This window comes from Heptranchias perlo, chromosome 32 (genome assembly GCF_035084215.1).
Source record: "Heptranchias perlo isolate sHepPer1 chromosome 32, sHepPer1.hap1, whole genome shotgun sequence".
Taxonomy (NCBI): domain Eukaryota; kingdom Metazoa; phylum Chordata; class Chondrichthyes; order Hexanchiformes; family Hexanchidae; genus Heptranchias; species Heptranchias perlo.
In genome coordinates this window covers 34,987,344-35,007,315 of record NC_090356.1, presented here as the reverse complement: position 1 = coordinate 35,007,315, position 19,972 = coordinate 34,987,344, and the positions used below count along the sequence as shown (strand labels likewise).

Sequence of the window (19,972 nt, the reverse complement as noted above, 5' to 3'; positions counted from 1 at the left end):
GATCCTCTGACAGTGCAGTACTCCCTCAGTACTGACCCTTTGACAGTGCAGTACTCCCTCAGTACTGACCCTCTGACAGTGCAGTACTCCCTCAGTACTGACCCTCTGACAGTGCAGTACTCCCTCAGTACTGACCCTCTGACAGTGCAGCACTCCCTCAGTACTGACCCTCTGACAGTGCAGCACTCCCTCAGTACTGATCCTCTGACAGTGCAGCACTCCCTCAGTACTGACCCTCTGACAGAACAGTTCTCCCTCAGTACTGACCCTCCGACAGTGCAGCACTCCCTCAGTACTGACCCTCCGACAGTGCAGCACTCCCTCAGTACTGACCCTCTGACAGTGCAGCACTCCCTCAGTACTGACCCTCTGACAGTGCAGCACTCCCTCAGTACTGATCCTCTGACAGTGCAGTACTCCCTCAGTACTGAACCTCTGACAGTGCAGCACTCCCTCAGTACTGATCCTTTGACAGTGCAGCACTCCCCCAGTACTGACCCTCTGATGGTGCAGTACTCCCTCAGTACTGATACTCTGACAGTGCAGCACTCCCTCAGTACTGATCCTTTGACAGTGCAGCACTCCCTCAGTACTGACCCTCTGACAGTGCAGCACCCCCTCCGTACTGCACTGAATTGTCAGCTTAGATTATGTGCTCAAGTCCTGGAGTGGGGCTTAAGGCCACAACGTTCTGATTTTAAGGTGAAAGTGCTTTTAATTCAGCTAAACAGATGATGGAGTTCTACAATCCATTATTGACAGAACAATGTTTTTTAGAAAATGTTGTGCTGATCGATGTGAGAGATGCTATCTTAAGGAATGGAACATTTTTCATTGTGAGCTGGAATGACCTGCCTCACCTCAGTTTATGCAGGACTTGGACAGCCAGCAAACAAGAAGAAACATTTATCCCAAGTGTCAACTAGATTTAAACTCAAATCGCAGAGGTGAAAGAAATGTGAACCACAATACTAAGCCAATCATACCACAAGGACATCAAATGAGATTGTGGATGTTATTACTGCAAATTTACAGATAAATAATCTATAATCAATTATAGGAAATGCTATATCTAACACATATTACAAGTGAAGAAATTATAAATTATAGCTTTGGTGAACCAAACAGCACTTTGTACTCATTATAAGGAGTTATAGGGAGTTAGTGGAATCCTGTACTGTAAGACAAAAATACAAACTTACTCTGTGGTCATTTGAGACAAAAGGTCAAATGATGTGAAGCCTTCATTAGAAAAGTTATCTTTATATTGACCCATCTTAATGGCATCCAGCCACTCATCTACTGTGCTGAAGCTGGAAAAATCAGGAACGGTGCGATCCAGCAATGGCAGAGTCACCCTACAAACAGGATACAATAAATGGAGTGATGGGGCACAGAATGAGCACAACAACATGGCATTAAAGAATTAAAGGCAGAAATTAGCAAAGCTCAGAAGTACTCAATCCTACATCTCGATACACAAGTTCAAGTCACAAGGGTGCATCAAGGAAATACATCCTGAAACAACGGGATGGATCATTATCAAGATGGACTTTATGGTCCAACATTACAAACCCAAACCAGTAAAGGTACGGGAATTGATAAATTCTTGAAGGGGAAAAATTTCCAGGGCTATGAGGAAAGAGCAAGGGAGCGGGATTAATTGGATAGCTCTTTAAAAGAGCCAGCACAGGCACGATGTGCTGTATTATTCTATGATTCTATGATCTGGCAGACAGTGAGATTCAGCCTTGCAGATAAGATTACAAAAGGTAGTCCATAATAATCCTCTTACAAGACATTGAGGGTAAAATGTACCAAAGATACGATGCTACCGTACTTTCATTGGCCTAATATCTGTAAAGACAAAGCCACATTTGGTGAGATGCGCTCTCCTGCTTGAGCGTTAAAAATGGCCAATCAGGGCAACACAACAAAACGCCTCGGATACTTTACCCATTATTAACAACCCATTCAACAGAGTGAATCTAGATATAGCAGGTCCAACGCCTAACAGGAGACAGCTGTGGGAAAATTGATATCAACAACCGCCCAGATCATCGGCTTTAACAGAATTGAGGCACATCTGTGGTGTGATGGGACCTCCGCTCACACCATAACTGCAGCCCATCTGTGACGTGATGGGATTGATTCCAGTCTAGTACTGCCAACAGTTTCTGATCCACTGGGAAAATTTGAACATTTATACTAAATTGACAGTCTTTGCCAGCAAGCTGCAGGGCTCACATGCGAGGGACCTCCTGAGAGGATTTGTCAAGTTTCAAGATTATTTAAAAGCATTTTTCTACAAAGAGGAATTGGAAATAATTACAATTAATGCTGTTTATTTTAAAGCAATGTGTATGTACTCTTATGTTTAAAATGGGGCTCCAGAAAAAGGATGGCTATTCTGCTAAACAGAAGTTATTTTCCCCAGACATGAAACAAGAAATGACGCGTTAGCTTGTCTGGGTAATTTGAAAACACCTCTCACCTAGTGCTTCAAAGGGAGGGAGGGGAGTGGGACTGCTAAGGGAGGGAGGGGAGTGGGAATTCTAAGGGAGTGTGGGGGAGTGAGACTTCTAAGGGAGGGAGGGGAGTGGGACTTCTAAGGGAGTGTGGGGGAGTGGGACTTCTAAGGGAGGGAGGGGAGTGGGACTTCTAAGGGAGTGTGGGGGAGTGAGACTCCTAAGGGAGGGAGGGGAGTGGGACTTCTAAGGGAGTGTGGGGGAGTGGGGCTTCTAAGGGAGTGTGGGGGAGTGGGACTTCTAAGGGAGTGTGGGGGAGTGAGACTTCTAAGGGTGGGAGGGGAGTGGGACTTCTAAGGGAGGGAGGGGAGTGGGACTTCTAAGGGAGGGAGGGGAGTGGAACTTCTAAGGGAGTGTGGGGGAGTGAGACTTCTAAGGGAGGGAGGGGAGTAGGACTTCTAAGGGAGAGAGGGGAGTGGGACTTCAAAGGGAGGGAGGGGAGTGAGACTTCTAAGGGAGGGAGGGGAGTGGGACTTCTAAGGGAGTGTGGGGGAGTGGGACTTCTAAGGGAGGGAGGGGAGTGGGACTTCAAAGGGAGGGAGAGGAGTGAGACTTCTAAGGGAGGGAGGGGAGTGGGACTTCTAAGGGAGTGTGGGGGAGTGGGACTTCAAAGGGAGGGAGGGGAGTGAGACTTCTAAGGGAGGGAGGGGAGTGGGACTTCAAAGGGAGAGAGGGGAGTGGGACTTCAAAGGGAGTGTGGGGGAATGGAACTTCTAAGGGAGAGAGGGGAGTGGGACTTCAAAGGGAGGGAGGGGAGTGGGATTTCAAAGGGAGGGAGGGGAGTGGGACTTCTAAGGGAGTCTGGGGGAGTGGGACTTCAATGGTATAAATGCATGATGAAAGCTGTAGCCCGATATTTTGTTGAGTTTCAAGCTGAAAGGTTTGGTGCTGGGAATCGCCATGTACTCAACGTGTAGCCTTCTGAGATGTGCACAGACTGCAAGCAGAAAATTTTCTTGGAGGCAATTTTGAATACTCTTGTGTTTGATCATTTTCCTTTAACTTTTTTTATTTTTATCTTTATGATGTTACAAGTGATAAATGTTCAGCTTAGTGCATGATAATTGTTGAAACGATTGGTTTGCCTTCATATGTAGTTTTTGCCTACTGCTCACGTGTTCCTCCCACTGGAAGTTTATCTCCCGATTTTTCCCGTGTTTAGTTAACAATTTGCTGATCTCTGCAGTTTTTATTTGTGGTTGTTTTATGACGATGAAAGTTAAGCCAATCAGAGTCTAATGTCATGCAAGATTTCCATCTAGAATAATGCAGTAGTGATCCCTGAGGCCCAGAATGTGATAGAAAATGAGTTGTGAATAGTCGTGGAAATACACTAGAAAAGTTGTTCTTACCCTGAAGATAGTGGAGTCATAGCCTTAAGGCTGTTTGGGTTCCTGATCATTTTATCCAAGGTGTTCACAATCTGCCCAAACTTGGGCCTATTGTTGCGATCCTTCTGCCAGCAGTCAAGCATTAATTGATGGAGAGCTGTTGGACAGTCCATAGGTGGAGGGAGTCGATAATCTTGTTCAATAGCATTGATTACCTGTAAATATAAACCACATTAAAAATATGGTGACGCAAGGCAAACAATGGCGTATTCCTACAGCACCACTGCTGAACCATTTTGTTTCTATGAATACATTAAGAAGGAATTGTAATATACAGCGTGGCCAGGACTATAGTGTGATTGTAATATACAGCATGAATGGTGCTATAGTCCACATGTAATGTACAGCGGGACATGTACTATTGCTGGATTGTAATATGCAGCTTGTACAGGACAACAGCCGGCTTGTAATATACAACATGGAAGTTCTACAGTCGGATTGTAGTATCATAGAATCGCAGAATGGTTACAGTACAGAAGGAGGCCATTCGGCCCATCGAGATGGTGCCGATAGCATACAGCTTGGACAGTACTATAGCCGGATTGTAATATGCAGCTTGGCCAGTACTATAGCAGGTCTGTAATATTCAGCATGGACAGTAATATAGCCAGATTATAATACACAGCATGGACAGTACTAAAGCTGGATTGTAATGTACAGCTTTGACAGTACTTTTGGCGGGTTGTAATATATAGATTTGACAGTACAATATCCTGACTGTAATATACGGCTAGGACAGTACTACACAATGATTGTAATATATAGCTTGGAAAGTATATGTTTAAGTATATATAAGTATATATATTGTAGCTTGGATAGTAATATGCAGCTTGGACAGTAATTAAGCACGATTGTAATATAAAGCCTGGACAATACTGTAGCCTGATTGTAATATACAGCGAGGCCACTACTATAGCCTGCTGCTTATAAACAGCTTCGCTAGTACTATAGCCTGTTTGTAATATACTGTATGGAGAGTACTATAGCCCAATTGTAATATACAACATTTCCAGACCATTGGCCTGATTGTATTAAACAGTGTGGCCTGTACTATAGCTGCATTGTAATATAAAGTGAGGCCAGTACTATAGCAGGATTGTAACAACATATGGCTTGGCCAGTACCTCAGCTCCATTGTAACATACAGGGTGGTCAGTACTTTAGGCTGATTGTAATAAACAGCGTGGACAATAATTTAACTGGATTGTATTTTACAGCTTGGACAGTACAATAGCCTGATTATAATGTGCACCTTGGCCAGTACTATAACTTGATTGTAATATGCAGCTTGGAAAGTACTATAGCCTGTTTGGAATATACAGCTAAGATAGGACTATCGCCTAATTCTAAAAAAAGTGTGGTCAGTACTATAGCCTGATTGTAATATATAACACAGCCAGAACTATAGACTGATTGTAATAAACAGCATGGCCAGTACTATACTCCATTTTAATACAGAGTGTGGCCAGTACCGTAGCCTGATTTTAATACACAGCATGGCCAGTACTACAGCCCGATTGAATTATGCAGCATGGCTAGTACTATAGACTGATTGTAATATACAGATTGGACAGTACTATCGCCTCATTGTAATATACTGTTAGGATAGTACTATAGCCTGATTATAGTATTCAGTGTGGCCAGTACTATAGCCTGATTGTAATATACAGGTTAGCCAGTACAATAGCCTGATTGTAAAATACAGCATGGCCAGTACTATAGCCCGATTGTTATAAACAGCATGGCCAGAACTATAGCCCCACTTTAATACAGAGCTTGGCCAGTACTAAGGCCCATTTGTAATATATACCCTGGCCAGCACTATAACCTGATTTTAATACACAGCGCTGCCAGTACTAAAGCCCATTTGAACTATACAGCTTGACCAGTATTAGCGCTTGATTGTAATATACAGCATGGCCAGTAGCATAACCTGTTTGTAATATACAGCTTTGCCCTACTATTGCCTGATTGTTACTTACAGCTTGGACAGTACTATACTCAGATTGTAATATAAAACTTGGACAGTATTATAGTCCAATGATCCAGGGATGAGGGACTTCAGTTACGTGGACAGACTGGAGAAGCTGGGGTTGTTCTCCTTACAGCAGAGACGGTTGCGAGGAGATTTGATAGAAGTATTCGAAATCATGAAGAGACTGGACGGAGTAGATAGAGAGAAACTGTTCCCATTGGCGGAGGAATTAAGAACCAGGAGGACACAGATTTAAGGTGATTGGCAAAAGAACCAAAGGCAACATAAGGAAAAACTTTTTTACACAGCGAGTGGTTAGGATCTGGAATGCACTGCCTGAGGGGGTGGTGGAGGCAGATTCAATCATGGCTTTCACAAGGGAACTGAATAAGTACTTGAAGGGAAAAAATTGCAGGGCTACGAGGATAGGGACTAGCTGGATTGCTCTTGCAGAGAGCCGGCATGGACTCAATGGGCCAAATGGCCTCCTTCTGTGCTGTAACCATTCTATAATTCCATGAACTGTAATAAACAGAATGGCCAGTACGATAGCCTTGTTTTAATATAAAGCTTGGCTAGTACTAAAACCCGATTGTAATAAACACCTCGGCCTATAGCCTGATTGTAACACAGCGTGGACAATATTATAGCCTGTTTGCAATATACAGCGTTGTCAGCACCGTAATCTGATTGTAATATACAGTGTGGACAGTACCACGGCCTGATGGTAATAAACAATCTGGGCAGTGCTAAATTCTAATTGTAATATATAACATGGGCAGAACTAGAGGTTGATTGTCATATACAGCTTCACCAGTACTAAAGCCTGGTTGTAATATACAGCATGGACAGTATTATAGCCCGATTGCAGTGTTAAGAGTGGCCAGTACTATAGGGGGATTGAAATATGCAGTGTGGCAAGTACTATTGCCTGACAGTAATATAAAGTTGGAACAGTAGTATAGCACAATTGCAATATACAATGTGGCCAGAACTATAGCCAGATTGTAATAAACTGCATGACTAGTACTTTAGCTGGATTGTAATACACAGGGTGGCCAGTACTATAGCAAGATTGAAATATACGGCATGGCCAGTACTATGGTCCGATTTCAATATACAGCATGGCCAGTACTACGGCCGTATTGTAATATACAGAAATGTCAGTTCTATAGCCTAATTGTAATATATAGCATCGACAGTACAATAGCCTGATTGTAATGTACACCTTGGCCAGCACTACAGCCTGATTGTAATATACAGTGTGGCCAATACTATAGACTGATTGTAATATACAGCTTGGAAAGTACTATAGACTAATTGGAATATACAGCTAAGATAGTAATACAGCCTGATTCTGAAAAAGTGTGGTCAGTAATGTAGCCAAATTGTAATGTACAGCGTGTCCTGTACTATAGCCTGATTGTGATATACAACATGGACAATACTATACCTGGAATGCAATATATATCTTGGCCAGTACTATAGCTTGATTGTAATATACAGCATGGATAGCACGATAGCCTGAGAGTAATATAAAGCTGGGACGGTATTATAACCCAAGTGTAATATACAGCTTGGCCAGTACTATAGCCTGATTGTAATATACAGCTTGGCCAGTACTATAGCCTGATTGTAATATACAGCTTGGCCAGTACTATAGTCTGATTGTAATATACAGCTTGGCCAGTATTTTAGCCCAATGATAATAAACAGCATGGACAGTACTTAAGCCTGATCGTAATAAACAACTTGGAGAGTTCCAGAGCCTGATTGTAACAGAGTCGTAGAATCATAGAATGGTTGCAGCACTGAAGAAGGCCATTCGGCCTGTTGAGCCAATGCCAGCTCTCTGCTTGAGCAATCCAGTTAGTCCCACTCCCCCGCCCATTCCCCATAGCCCTGAATTTTATTTCCTTCCAAGTGCTTATCCAGTTCCCTTTTGAAAGCCATGATTGAATCTGCCTCCACCACCCCCTCGGGCAGTGCATTCCAGATCATAACCACTCCGTAAGAGCAGGAGTAGGCCATTCGGCCCCTCAAGCCTGCTCCGCCAATTAATGAGATCATGGCTGATCTGATTTTTACCTCAACTCCACTTTCCCACTCTTTCCCCATATTTACTCGCTGTGTAAAAAAGTTTTTTCTCATGTCGCCTTTGGTTCTTTCGCCAATCACCTTAAACCTTCTCTCTATTTACTCTGTCCAGACTGCTCATGATTTTGAACACCTCTATCAAATCTCCTCTCAACCTTCTGTGCTCTAAGGAGAACAACCCCAGTTTCTCCAGTCTATCCACGTAACTGAAGTCCCTCATCCCTGGAACCATCCGAGTAAATATTTTCTGCACCCTCTCTAAGGCCTTCACATCCTTCCGAAAGTGCGATGCCCAGAATTGGACACAATACTTCAGTTGCGGCTAAACCAATGTTTTATAAAGGTTCAACATAGCTTCCTTTCTTTTGTTTTCTTTTAAATTCGTTCATGGGATGTGGGCGTCGTTGGTGAGGCCAGCATTTATTGCCCATCACTAATTGCCCTTGAGAAGGTGGTGGTGAGCCGCCTTCTTGAACTGCTGCAGTCCGTGTGGTGAAGGTTCTCCCACAGTGCTGTTAGGAAGGGAATTCTAGGATTTTGACCCAGCGATGATGAAGGAACGGCGATATATTTCCCAGTCAGAATGGTGTGTGACTCGGAGGGGAACGTGCAGGTCATGTTCCCATGTGCCTGCTGGTCTTGTCCTTCTAGGTGGTAGAGGTCGTGGGTTTGGGAGGTGCTGTTGAAGAAGCCTTGGCGAGTTGCTGCAGTGCATCCTGTGGATGGTACACACTGCAGCCACAGTGCGCCGGTGGTGAAGGGAGTGAATGTTTAGGGTGGTGGATGGGGTGCCAATCAAGCGGGCTGCTTTGACCTGGATGGTGTCGAGCTTATGCTCTATTTTGTGCTCTATGCCTCTATTAATAAAGCCCAGGATCCCATATGCTTTTTTAACTGCTTTAATGAACAGCATGCACAGTACTTTAGCCATATAGAAATAAACAGCATGGAGAGTATTATAGCCCGATTGTTGTATAAGGAGTGGCCAGTACTTTAGTTTGATTATAACATACAATGTGGCAAGTACTATAGTTGGATTGTAATGTATAGCTTGGACAGTACTATATCCTGATTGTAGTATACAGCATTGACAGTACTATAGCTGGATTGTAATATTCATCATTACCAGTACTATTGCCTGGTTGTAATATACAGCGTGGCCAGTACTATTGCCTGATTGTAATACACAGCTTCACCAGTCGTATAGCCAAATTGTAATATACAGCTTGGACAGTACTCTAGCTGGATTGTAGTGTACAGCATGGGCAGTACCAGAGCCGGATTGTAATATATAGTGTGACCATTACCATCGCCTGATTGTAATATACAGCTAAGAGAGTACTAAGATCTGATTGTAATACACAACACGGCCAGTACTATAGCACGATTGAACGAGTAAATGGCATGGCTAGTACTGTAGACTGATTATAATATACAGATTGGACAGTACTATAGCCTGATTGTAATATACAGTTTCACCAGTACTATAGCCTGAGTATAAAATACAGCATGGCCAGAACTATAGCCTGATTGTTATAAAGAGCATGGCCAGTACTATAGCCCCACATTAATACAAAGCTTGGCCAGTACTGAAGCCCAATTGTAAGATACACCTTGGCCGGTACTATAGCCTGATTTTAATATACAGCATGGCATGTACTATTGTCTGATTTTAATACACAGTACTATAGCCTGTTTGAACTATACAGATTAGCCAGTGCTAGCGCCTGATTGTAATATACAGTGTGGCCAGTAGTATAGCCTGTTTGTAATATACAGCTTTGCCCGTACTATTGCCTGATTGTTATTTACAGCTTGGAGAGTACTATAGCCAGCTTGTAATATAAAACTTGGACAGTATTATAACCCAACTGTTATAAGCAGCATGGCCAGTACTAAAGCCCGATTGTAATATACCACTTGGCCACTACTATAGCTTGATTGTAACATACTGTGTGGATAGTAATGTAGGCCGATTGCAATATACAGCGTTTTCAGTACCATAACCTGATAGTAATATACAGCATGGACAGTACTGTAGCCCAACAGTAATAAACAGCACCGACAATAGTAATCTCTGATGGTAATAAACAACCTGGACAGTTCTATAGCCTGATTGCTGTAAACAGCATGGGCTGTTTGTAATATATAGCATGGGCAGAACAAGAGATTGATTGTCATATTCAGCTTCACCAGTACTATAGCCTGGTTGTAATATACAGCTTGGCCGGTACTATAACCCGATTGCAGTATAAAGAGTGGCAAGTACTATAGCCTGATTGTAAAAAACTGCATGACCAGTACTTTAGCTGGATTGCAACATTTAGCTTGGACAGTACTAAAGCTTGATTGTAATATAAAGCTAGGACATCATTATAACCAAATTGTAGTATAGAGCATGGCCAGTATTATAGCCTGGTTGTAACATACTGCTTGGCCGGTACTATAACCTGATTGTAATATACAATGTGGCCAGAACTATAGCCTGATTGTAAAAAACTGCATGACCAGTACTTTAGCTGGATTGTAATATACAGGGTGGCCAGTACTATAGCAAGAATAAAATATACGACCAGTACTATGGTCTGATTGCAATATACTGCATTGTCAGTTCTATAGCCTGATTGTAATATATTGCAAGGCCAGTACTATAGCCAGATTGAAATGTACAGCACAGCCAGTAAGATAGTCTGATTGCAATATACAGCGTGGCAAGTACTATAGCCGGATTGTAATATACAGTTTGTACATGACTATAGCCTGATTGCAATATACAGCGTGGCCAGTACTATGGCCTGATTGTAAAGTCCAGTGTGGCCAGTATTATAAACTGATTGCAATATACAACTTGAACAGTATTTTAGCCCAATTTTAATAAACAGCATGGCCAGTACTTACAGCCTGATTATAATATACTGCGATGCCAGTACTGTAGCTGGATTGAAACATACAGCACGGCCAGTACTATAGCCTGATTGCAATATACAACATGGCTGGAATTGTAGCCGCATTGCAAAATACAGTGTGGTCAGTGCTGCAGCCATTCGCTGACACCATACAGCATAGCCAATACTATAGCCCGATTGTAATACACAGCATAGCCAATACTATAGCCCGATTGTAATACACAGCATAGCCAATACTATAGCCCGATTGTAATACACAGCATAGCCAATACTATAGCCCGATTGTAATACACAGCATAGCCAATACTATAGCCCGATTGTAATACACAGCATAGCCAATACTATAGCCCGATTGTAATACACAGCATAGCCAATACTATAGCCTGATTGTAATATAAATGTTGAACAGTATTATAGCCTTATGGTAATGAACAGCATGGACAGTAAATAAAGAAACATAAAAAATTTAGTGTATAGGAGGCCATTCCACCCATCGTGTCTGAGCCAGTTGAAGTAGAGCTACCCAGCCTAATCCCACTGCCTAGCACTTGGTCTGTAGCCTTGTAAGTTAAGGCACTTCAAGTACATGTTAAAGTACCTTTTAAATGCGATGAGGGTTTCTGCCTCTACCACCCTTTCAGGTTGTGAGTTCCAGACCCCCACCACCCTCTGGGTGAAAAATTTTCTTTAGCTCCCATCTAATCCTCCTACCAATCACTTTAAATCTATGCCCCATGGTTATTGACCCTGTTTGCTAAGGGAAATAGGTCCTCCCTGTTGGCCAGAGGCTGCAGAAGACTGCTGAGCTGAATTCGAAGTGCTAACAAAGACACTGACCTTTTGAACTGAGGTGACCTGGAGTTCAGTCACTGGTCTGAACTGGCCAGAACCGGTTTGAATTCGTTCCGCTTCTTACAGAGACAAAGAAACGGTGTGCTACCTGAGCTCTTGGAACAGAGCCAATCAGGGGATGACATCGGTCACTCCAGCAACTTTGAGCCAACCGGAGAAGACCGCATCGTTCGAAAAGACAGACTTGGGGAATAAAAACTGAAGAGTTGCTGGCTTGGGCTCAGTGTGTGTCTTTGTTTGTTTGTGAGCGAGAGAGAGAGAGAGTGTGTGTGTGTGTGTGTGTGTTTTTGTTTTTTTCGGTGTGTCTTTGTTTGTGAAGGAGACTCTGGGAGACTCTGGAGACTAACCCTCGTGGAAGTGAATACCTTACGTCAGGGACGTAAAGACTGCGTCGAGGACGTGGAGACGACGTCGGGAGTAAGAGGGAGAATTGCCTGGCCAGCAGCGTCTCTCCTTTCCGGGTAATATAATATCCTTTCTATTCTGGGACCACTCTGGGAGTGCTGTCAGGAAACCGAGTGGGTGTGTGTTTAAATCCTAGTTTGAGTATAAACCTGTATGACCTGCTGTAAACTACATGCCTATATCTAACTAGACGTATAAGCGGTATGTACATGATCTAATAACGTTAATAAAGCGAATTGAGAATTAAGAGAGAATTGACTCTTCCTCTGTGTACTAAGCTAAAACCGTTAACAGGTGACTTCCGGTCAACATATTTGGCGTCCCTGGGTGGGCTCGAGGATAAATCTCTCCGTTGCGTCAGTGGGAGCCTCGAGGCGAACCGAATTTGGCAAAGTATACAGAGAACAGGAGTTTAAGTTAATTCATAGTTAATAACGTAAGATGACGAATAAAGGGAAATCTCCAAGCCCTGGGGACTTGGACTGTTTTGATTGGAAGGGACTCCTTCAAAAATACGTAATAGGGAAGTGGCCGCAATACAGGGATTATGCGGGTCACATTGGAGACAAGGGAACGCCTGTTGGGGAGGTCCTTTGGAAAATTGCGCAAACAAAGATGTCAGATAGGAAATTTAAAAAGATACAAAAGTCCGTAGCGATCGGATGTTTACTTGAGGAATGGATAGAATGCCGACAGCAGGCTAGGAGAGAGAAAGAAGAGACTCAGAAAATCCAAGACGGATTAGGGGAAGAGAATAAAAAGCTCCGTGAGGAGATAGCCCGCCTTAGTGAGACGGTAACTGATCTACAGGGACAGAGAAGTGCAGATTTGATGCACATGAACCAATATCAGAATAAGAGAGAGGGAGAAGCCCAAGCAGCTAAAGCTGAGGTGGAGAGATGGAAACAACAATGTAGTGATTTAAAAACTGCTATGAATGTGATTCACAGAGCAGCTCAGGAGAAGAGGAGTAGTACTGGTGATCACACAACGTGTCAGAAACTGATAGGGAGGCTGCAAGATCAGCTAGCCGCACAGAGGGGCATATTGTGTGCTTTCGCACCCGGAAGAGGTGAAGAAAGTGGTTTAGGGGATGTAGATTGGGATGATTTAGCAGACAAGGCGGATAGATACAGCAGCGGTGATAGGGAACCTCCACGAGGGGACCCACCGCCAGCATATGCTCCAGAGCAGAAAAAACCGTCTGCCCCAATGGCCCCCCTGGTAACTACTAGAGCACAGATGGGGGAAGATGGTCAGGATATGACATATTCCACCCCACTTGGGGTACAGGAACTGAGGGTTATTGCGAAAGATATTGGAATGTGTGCACCTGGGGATGATCCTAGGGAGTTGTTCCTAGCGGTCAGGCAACAGAGAGCGATACACGGCTTAGATGATGCTGAGGAAAGGAAATTAATCCTAATGTGCCTACACCCACATATACACTCCGCCCTACCGGAGGAACAAAAACTTGGTAGAGGCACGAATGAAGCCTTAAAGGACCAGGTATTATCTGTCATGGGCGATAACAGAGGGGATCCAGTGGAGGCGCTGATGAGATGCTATCAAAGGAAAGGTGAACACCCCACTGTATTTTCGGCTCGCATTTGGGCGGTGTTTCAGGGGGTCTATGGTACAGACTTAGACAGGGATAATTTACAGCGGGAGGTTAGGAACTGATGGCTGAGAACACTAGTGTTGCATGGCACTGAGGAGTCGAGGAAGGCACTAGATCAGTTTGACCCCGCTGATGACACACATACGGAACCCTGGATAATTAGGAAGATGGTTAGAGTATGGGAAAGGGAAATACCAAAACGATCCAAGGCATCCGGGGACAGAGCAATGCCTGTTAAAGATCAGGTGATAATTTGGAGAAATGAAGGGAGGGGACCTACTAAGGGGGAACCCCCTCCAGCTTATCAGACAGTGGGAAGAGGTAGAGGCAAAGGAAACTTCTCAGGAACGGGGAGAACTCAAGGCGAGGTGTCCAAATGCTATAACTGTGGCCAAGAGGGACACTTCGCAAGGGACTGCCCGAACCCAAGACGAGAGAGTGCAGGTCGGGGAAGGAATCAGAGCCTACCCGTGGAAGGGCCGAATAGACCAAGTCCTCAGTGTGATACGATAGAAATATCACCGAGTTCCGGGTTGTACCCTGAACTGCAATGACGGTCTCAGGCCTCTCCGTTATGGGTGTGTGACACGCGGTTGGATGACATGGGGAGACCCCTAGTGGATGGTAGGGTTGGAGGCCGCCCTCTTACATTCCTTTGGGACACAGGGGGATCTCGAACCACCGTTAACACCACTCAGATCAATGACACAGATTGGAAAATTCAAAACAAAATTATTCTAAGTGGATTCACAGGGCATTCACAAGTGGGATATGTGAGTGTACCGTTGGAAGTCGGTGTGGGAGACATCGTGATAGAGCATTCAGTGGTTCTTATTAAATTATCTAGAGAACAAGAATATATATCAGGGAGTGACTATATGGCCAAAGCGGGATTCTGCTTCGACCCTGTTAATTGTATGATTTGGCAAATGCCTTTGGGCATGGACAGTATAAATCACACAGTCGTCCCAGTGGGGGAATATCAGGATAGGATATGCACGATCGGGGAAATGTGGATAGAACCAGGAGAAATGAGTAACGATCGTGAAGTACAACAGATTATTGGACAAAACTCAATAGTATTTGCCCAACATAAACATGATTGTGGGAAAATGACCGGGAGTGTGTGTATACAAGGTCCAGACCCCAAACCACAGAAGCAGTATGGTTTCCCAAAGCAAGCAGAAGAAGAGATAGAGAAGGTGATACAGAGTCTGCTGCAGCAAGGGATATTAAGACCAATAGCTTCTACTAATAATGCACCTATTTGGCCAGTAAGGAAACCCGACGGTAGCTGGCGACTGACGATAGACTACAGAGAATTAAATAAAGTCACCCCGCTAACAGCCCCTACAGTAGCAACTAGCCCAGAGACAGTAGTTCGACAAAATGAGGATGCGCAGTGGTTTACGGTTTTGGACATAAGTAACGGTTTTTGGTCTATTCCACTGGAGAAAGAATGTCAATATAAATTTGCATTTACTTTCCAAGGACAGCAATATACATGGACCGCCCTGCCGCAGGGGTTTCACAATTCCCCGTCCATATTTCACCAACGACTGAGGGAAGGGTTAAAAGGATTCTCAAGGCCTGAATGTCGAGTGCAGTATGTAGACGACTTACTCCTACAAACTGAAACCAAGAAGGAACATTATCAACTGCTAAGTGAATTACTGCAGTTGTTACATGACTTGGGATTAAAGATTAACCCTAAAAAAGCGCAGATCATGAAACAAAAAGTTACTTACTTGGGAGTGATTCTGACGCCGGGACTAAGGGACATTGACAAGCGAAGGATAGAGACAGTTGGCAGACTCCCTGTTCCGCGGGATGTGAAAGGGTTAAGGTCCTTCTTAGGGTTGGTGGGATATTGCAGGGACCATATTGATGGATTCGCCACAAAGGAATTATTAAAAAAGAATGTGGCTTGGGAGTGGAAAACAGAACACAGCCAGGCCATGACTGATTTAAAGCAAGCACTAGCTGTTGCGCCTGCTTTAAAAACCCCAAATCCAACGGAACCATTTGCATTGGAGGTGGCTACCACACACACCACCCTCTCGGCAGTTGTTACAGGAGACACACGGGAAATTACGACCAGTAGCGTACGCCTCACGTATGCTCTCACCGGTAGAGCAGGGGTATACGGTATGCGAAAGACACTTGCTAGCTGTCTTTTGGGCAGTGCAGCATTTTACTTATATAGTGGGACTAAACCCACTTACAATATTAACAGAACACACCCCAGTACAGCTACTGTTAGATGGAAGGATTAAGGATGGTTCAGTTAGCCAAAATAGAATTGCTAGATGGACATTGTTGCTGCAAGGGAGAAATATAACCGTAAAGGGGGTAAAAACCACCACTATGTTAGCAGACAACTTAGTGTATCAGGGAGAAAAACATGAGTGTCAATTGATGATAGCAAATGACCCCAAGGGCCCATTTGTATCAAAACAAAAAGGAGGGGGTAAGACGGGGCCTGAAAGCAGAAAGACAAAGGAAACAGGAAAGGAAGAACCCTCTTTTAAAATTTTTGTGGATGGCTCTTCATCAGTACAGGATGGGGAAAGGAGAACTGGCTGTGGGATATACATAGAGTTGAGCCCTGGACAGAGAGTAATGATTAGAATATACCAGCCCACCTCATTCTTGAGTCCAAAGTTTGCCGGTCCCTATGAGATAGTAGACAAAGCTAGCCCATCTGTATACAAGATATTAACGGCACCAGATAAGAGTGGCTGGTACCACATTAATCAGCTAAAGTTGGTAGGAGAAAAACAAGATAATCATCATTGGCATGTGCTGCTCGATGCTAATGATGTTCTGAATTCTGAAGGTCAGGGAGATCAAGAACTGGACCAGTTACAGGTCCAAGAGGAGGTGATCGAAAACAAATTTGACACTGTCCGTTCACATGCAGAGGCGAATCCAGGAACAAAACGAAAGGAAAATAAAACAAAAAGGGGGAGTAAGTGGGTTCGAAGAAACGGACAGTTAGAATCTGAAACAAATTGGGAACAGGATTTGGACGGTCTGGCTCAGTATATGGAGAGACTGGACTTATGATAGTACCTAAAAGAAACTGTACATAAGAGCAGAAATTACGCTTGTTTATTCCAGGTCCAGCCTAGAATGAAGGGGATGATGCATTTTGTTGCTATCGGATTGATCGTCATCAGAACTGTGGTTGAACCTGCCTCGGAGCCGTCACGACGAATGAACGTGCCTGAAGCAGTGTCGACGGCGGAGGGAGATCCCGAGACCAGGGACAACTTTGCTCTGCAGAATAAGACAGTCCGAACCAACAAAGGGAAAAGAGGGGATTTAAATTTGTATTATACGGGAGTGAATGGGTTAGCGTGCGCGGGAAAGACTTTGGGTATACCGGAGGGAGCGGGAGTACGGTTTTCATGTAACACAGTTCTGGAGGTGACATTATCGGTAATCCCAGAGGGAAATATTATTAATCAATTTGTGGGTCCATTTATGGAGCGACCATCGGGGAGCGACGGTCGAGGTAAAATGTGGTCCACTGGGACCACACTTATGTAAATATTGATTGGAGTAGTGACTCATAAAGGGACATATTACGTTGGGGCGGTGTTTCATATTCCCCGGCACGGAAGCAATTTGACCTATCCGTTAAAAAGAGTTCATAACGTGGGCAAGTATCATGAGGGTACTTGGATCTCTTTGAGCAATCCACCATCTCATGCTATTGTAATGGACGGTGCTGAGAAAGGGGTAGATTTGTCCAAGTGTCACCAAGGAGGGAATCACTGGGCCTGTCCAGAAGAGATAACGAGACAGAGACTTACTAATTGTGGGTTCAGTACTTATGAAAATTGTTCATTGTCCATTTTGCCAGTTAACAACCAGTCCTTTTTACAATACGCCCTTGTGGGACAAACTTATTACATAGCCACAGCGGCTATGAGCTATAACAAAGGATGGAAACAGTGCCTTCTGGAAGGACACAATGTGGACATTAACAATGTGACCTCAGACCTGGTTGTCAGTGGACAAGTTCTGCCTAAGCCAATAATGAGGATGGTAATAAACGAAAACCTCACAGTCCAACGTACCGATATAGACCAAGATCTGTGGAAATATGTTCCTACCGAACTACCACCCATTCCGCACCTGACTGCAGATTGGATGCAAATAGCGGAGGAAGCCAATGAGATAATTCATCAATGGACTAAACACACTAAAATAATTAAAACGCATGCTGATAAAGCAGATGAACTGTTACGGGACCCCGGGTTCTGGAATAAGTTTTGGAATTGGGGATCTAATGTTCAAATACATCCATGGGTCAGGATTTTATCACATGCTGCTGTAATTGTGATTTTATGTGCATTAATACTTGTCATATTCAATGTATATCAGCTTAGAAGGTGGAAAAATGAAATTTTGCAACAATTGAATGTTAGTGCTATAATGAAACAGAAGAAGCGATTATCAACATAAGGACAGTGTGTGAAGTATATTTTATACGCTTCCTTTTTGTATTGTTTATATAACCATTTATATATTTTTTCTATAATCATATGAAATCGCGGATGTAACATACCCATTGGGGGACAATGACTGCCTCAGGAGTGGTACCTAGAAAGGGAGGATAATGATCCTAAGATAGGCATCTTTGGATCAAAAGGGGGGAGATGTTGGCCAGAGGCTGCAGAAGACTGCTGAGCTGAATTCGAAGTGCTAACAAAGACACTGACCTTTTGAACTGAGGTGACCTGGAGTTCAGTCACTGGTCTGAACTGGCCAGAACCGGTTTGAATTCGTTCCGCTTCTTACAGAGACAAAGAAACGGTGATGCTACCTGAGCTCTTGGAACAGAGCCAATCAGGGATGACATCGGTCACTCCAGCAACTTTGAGCCAACCGGAGAAGACCGCATCGTTCGAAAAGACAGACTTGGGGAATAAAAACTGAAGAGTTGCTGGTTTGGGCTCAGTGTGTGTCTTTGTTTGTTTGTGAGCAAGAGAGAGTGTGTGTGTGTGTGTGTGTTTTTGTTGGTGTGTCTTTGTTTGTGAAGGAGACTCTGGAGACTAACCCTCGTGGAAGTGAATACCTTACGTCAGGGACGTAAAGACTGTGTCGAGGACGTGGAGACGACGTCGGGAGTAAGAGGGAGAATTGCCTGGCCAGCAGCGTCTCTCCTTTCCGGGTAATATAATATCCTTTCTATTCTGGGACCACTCTGGGAGTGTCATCAGGAAACCGAGTGGGTGTGTGTTTAAATCCTAGTTTGAGTATAAACCTGTATAACCTGCTGTAAACTACATGCCTATATCTAACTGGACGTGTAAGCGGTATGTACATGATCTAATAACGTTAATAAAGCGAATTGAGAATTAAGAGAGAATTGACTCTTCCTCTGTGTACTAAGCTAAAACCGTTAACCGGTGACTTCCGGTCAACATCCCTATCCACTCAATCTAGGCCCCTTATAAATTTATGCACCTCAATTAAATCACCCCTCAGCCTCCTCTGTTCCAAAGTAAACAGCCTATCCAATCTTTCCTCGTAGGTAAAATTCTCCAGTCCTGGCAATATCCTCGTAAATCTCCTCTGTAGCCTCTCTCGTGCAATCACATCTTTCCTGTAATGTGGTGACCAGAACTGTACGCAGTACTCAAGCTGTGGCCTAACTAGTGTTTTATACAGTTCGAGCACAATCTCCCTGCTCTTATATTCTATGCCTCGGCTAATAAAGGAAAGTATCCCATAATCCTTCTTATCCACCTTGACTACCTGTTCTGCCACCTTCAGGGATCTGTGGTCATGCACTCAAAGGTCCCTTTGTGTCTCTACACCTCTCAGTATCGTCCCATCTATTGCGTATTCCCTTTCCTTGTTTGCCCTCCCCAAATGCTTTACCTCACACTCCTCTGGATTGAATTCCATTTGCCACTTTTTCTGCCCACCTGACCAGTCCCTTGATAACTTGTTGCAGTCTACAGCTTTCCTCCTCACTATCAACCTCATGGTCAATTTTTGTATCATCTACAAACTTCTTAATCATGCCCTCTACATTTAAGTCTAACTCATTAATATATCCCACAAAAAGCAATGGACCAAGTACCGAGCCCTGCGGAATCCTACTGGAAACATCCTTCCAGTCACAAAAACACCCGTCAACCATTACCCTTTGTTTCCTGCCACTGAACCAATTTTGG

General features: G+C 43.8%; 1 protein-coding gene across 1 annotated transcript in view; it reads right to left on the bottom strand.

The window, feature by feature from the left end:
• The window catches only part of LOC137301220 (ephrin type-B receptor 2), a 1,084,770-nt gene that overhangs the window by 15,857 nt on the left and 1,048,941 nt on the right, over positions 1 to 19,972 (bottom strand). The window contains exons 14-15 of the mRNA XM_067970697.1: positions 3,881 to 4,074; positions 1,203 to 1,358 (exon numbers count right to left, since the gene is read on the bottom strand). Coding sequence (XP_067826798.1) covers positions 1,203 to 1,358; positions 3,881 to 4,074 — 350 coding nt within the window. The remainder of the gene's footprint in view (positions 1 to 1,202; positions 1,359 to 3,880; positions 4,075 to 19,972) is intronic.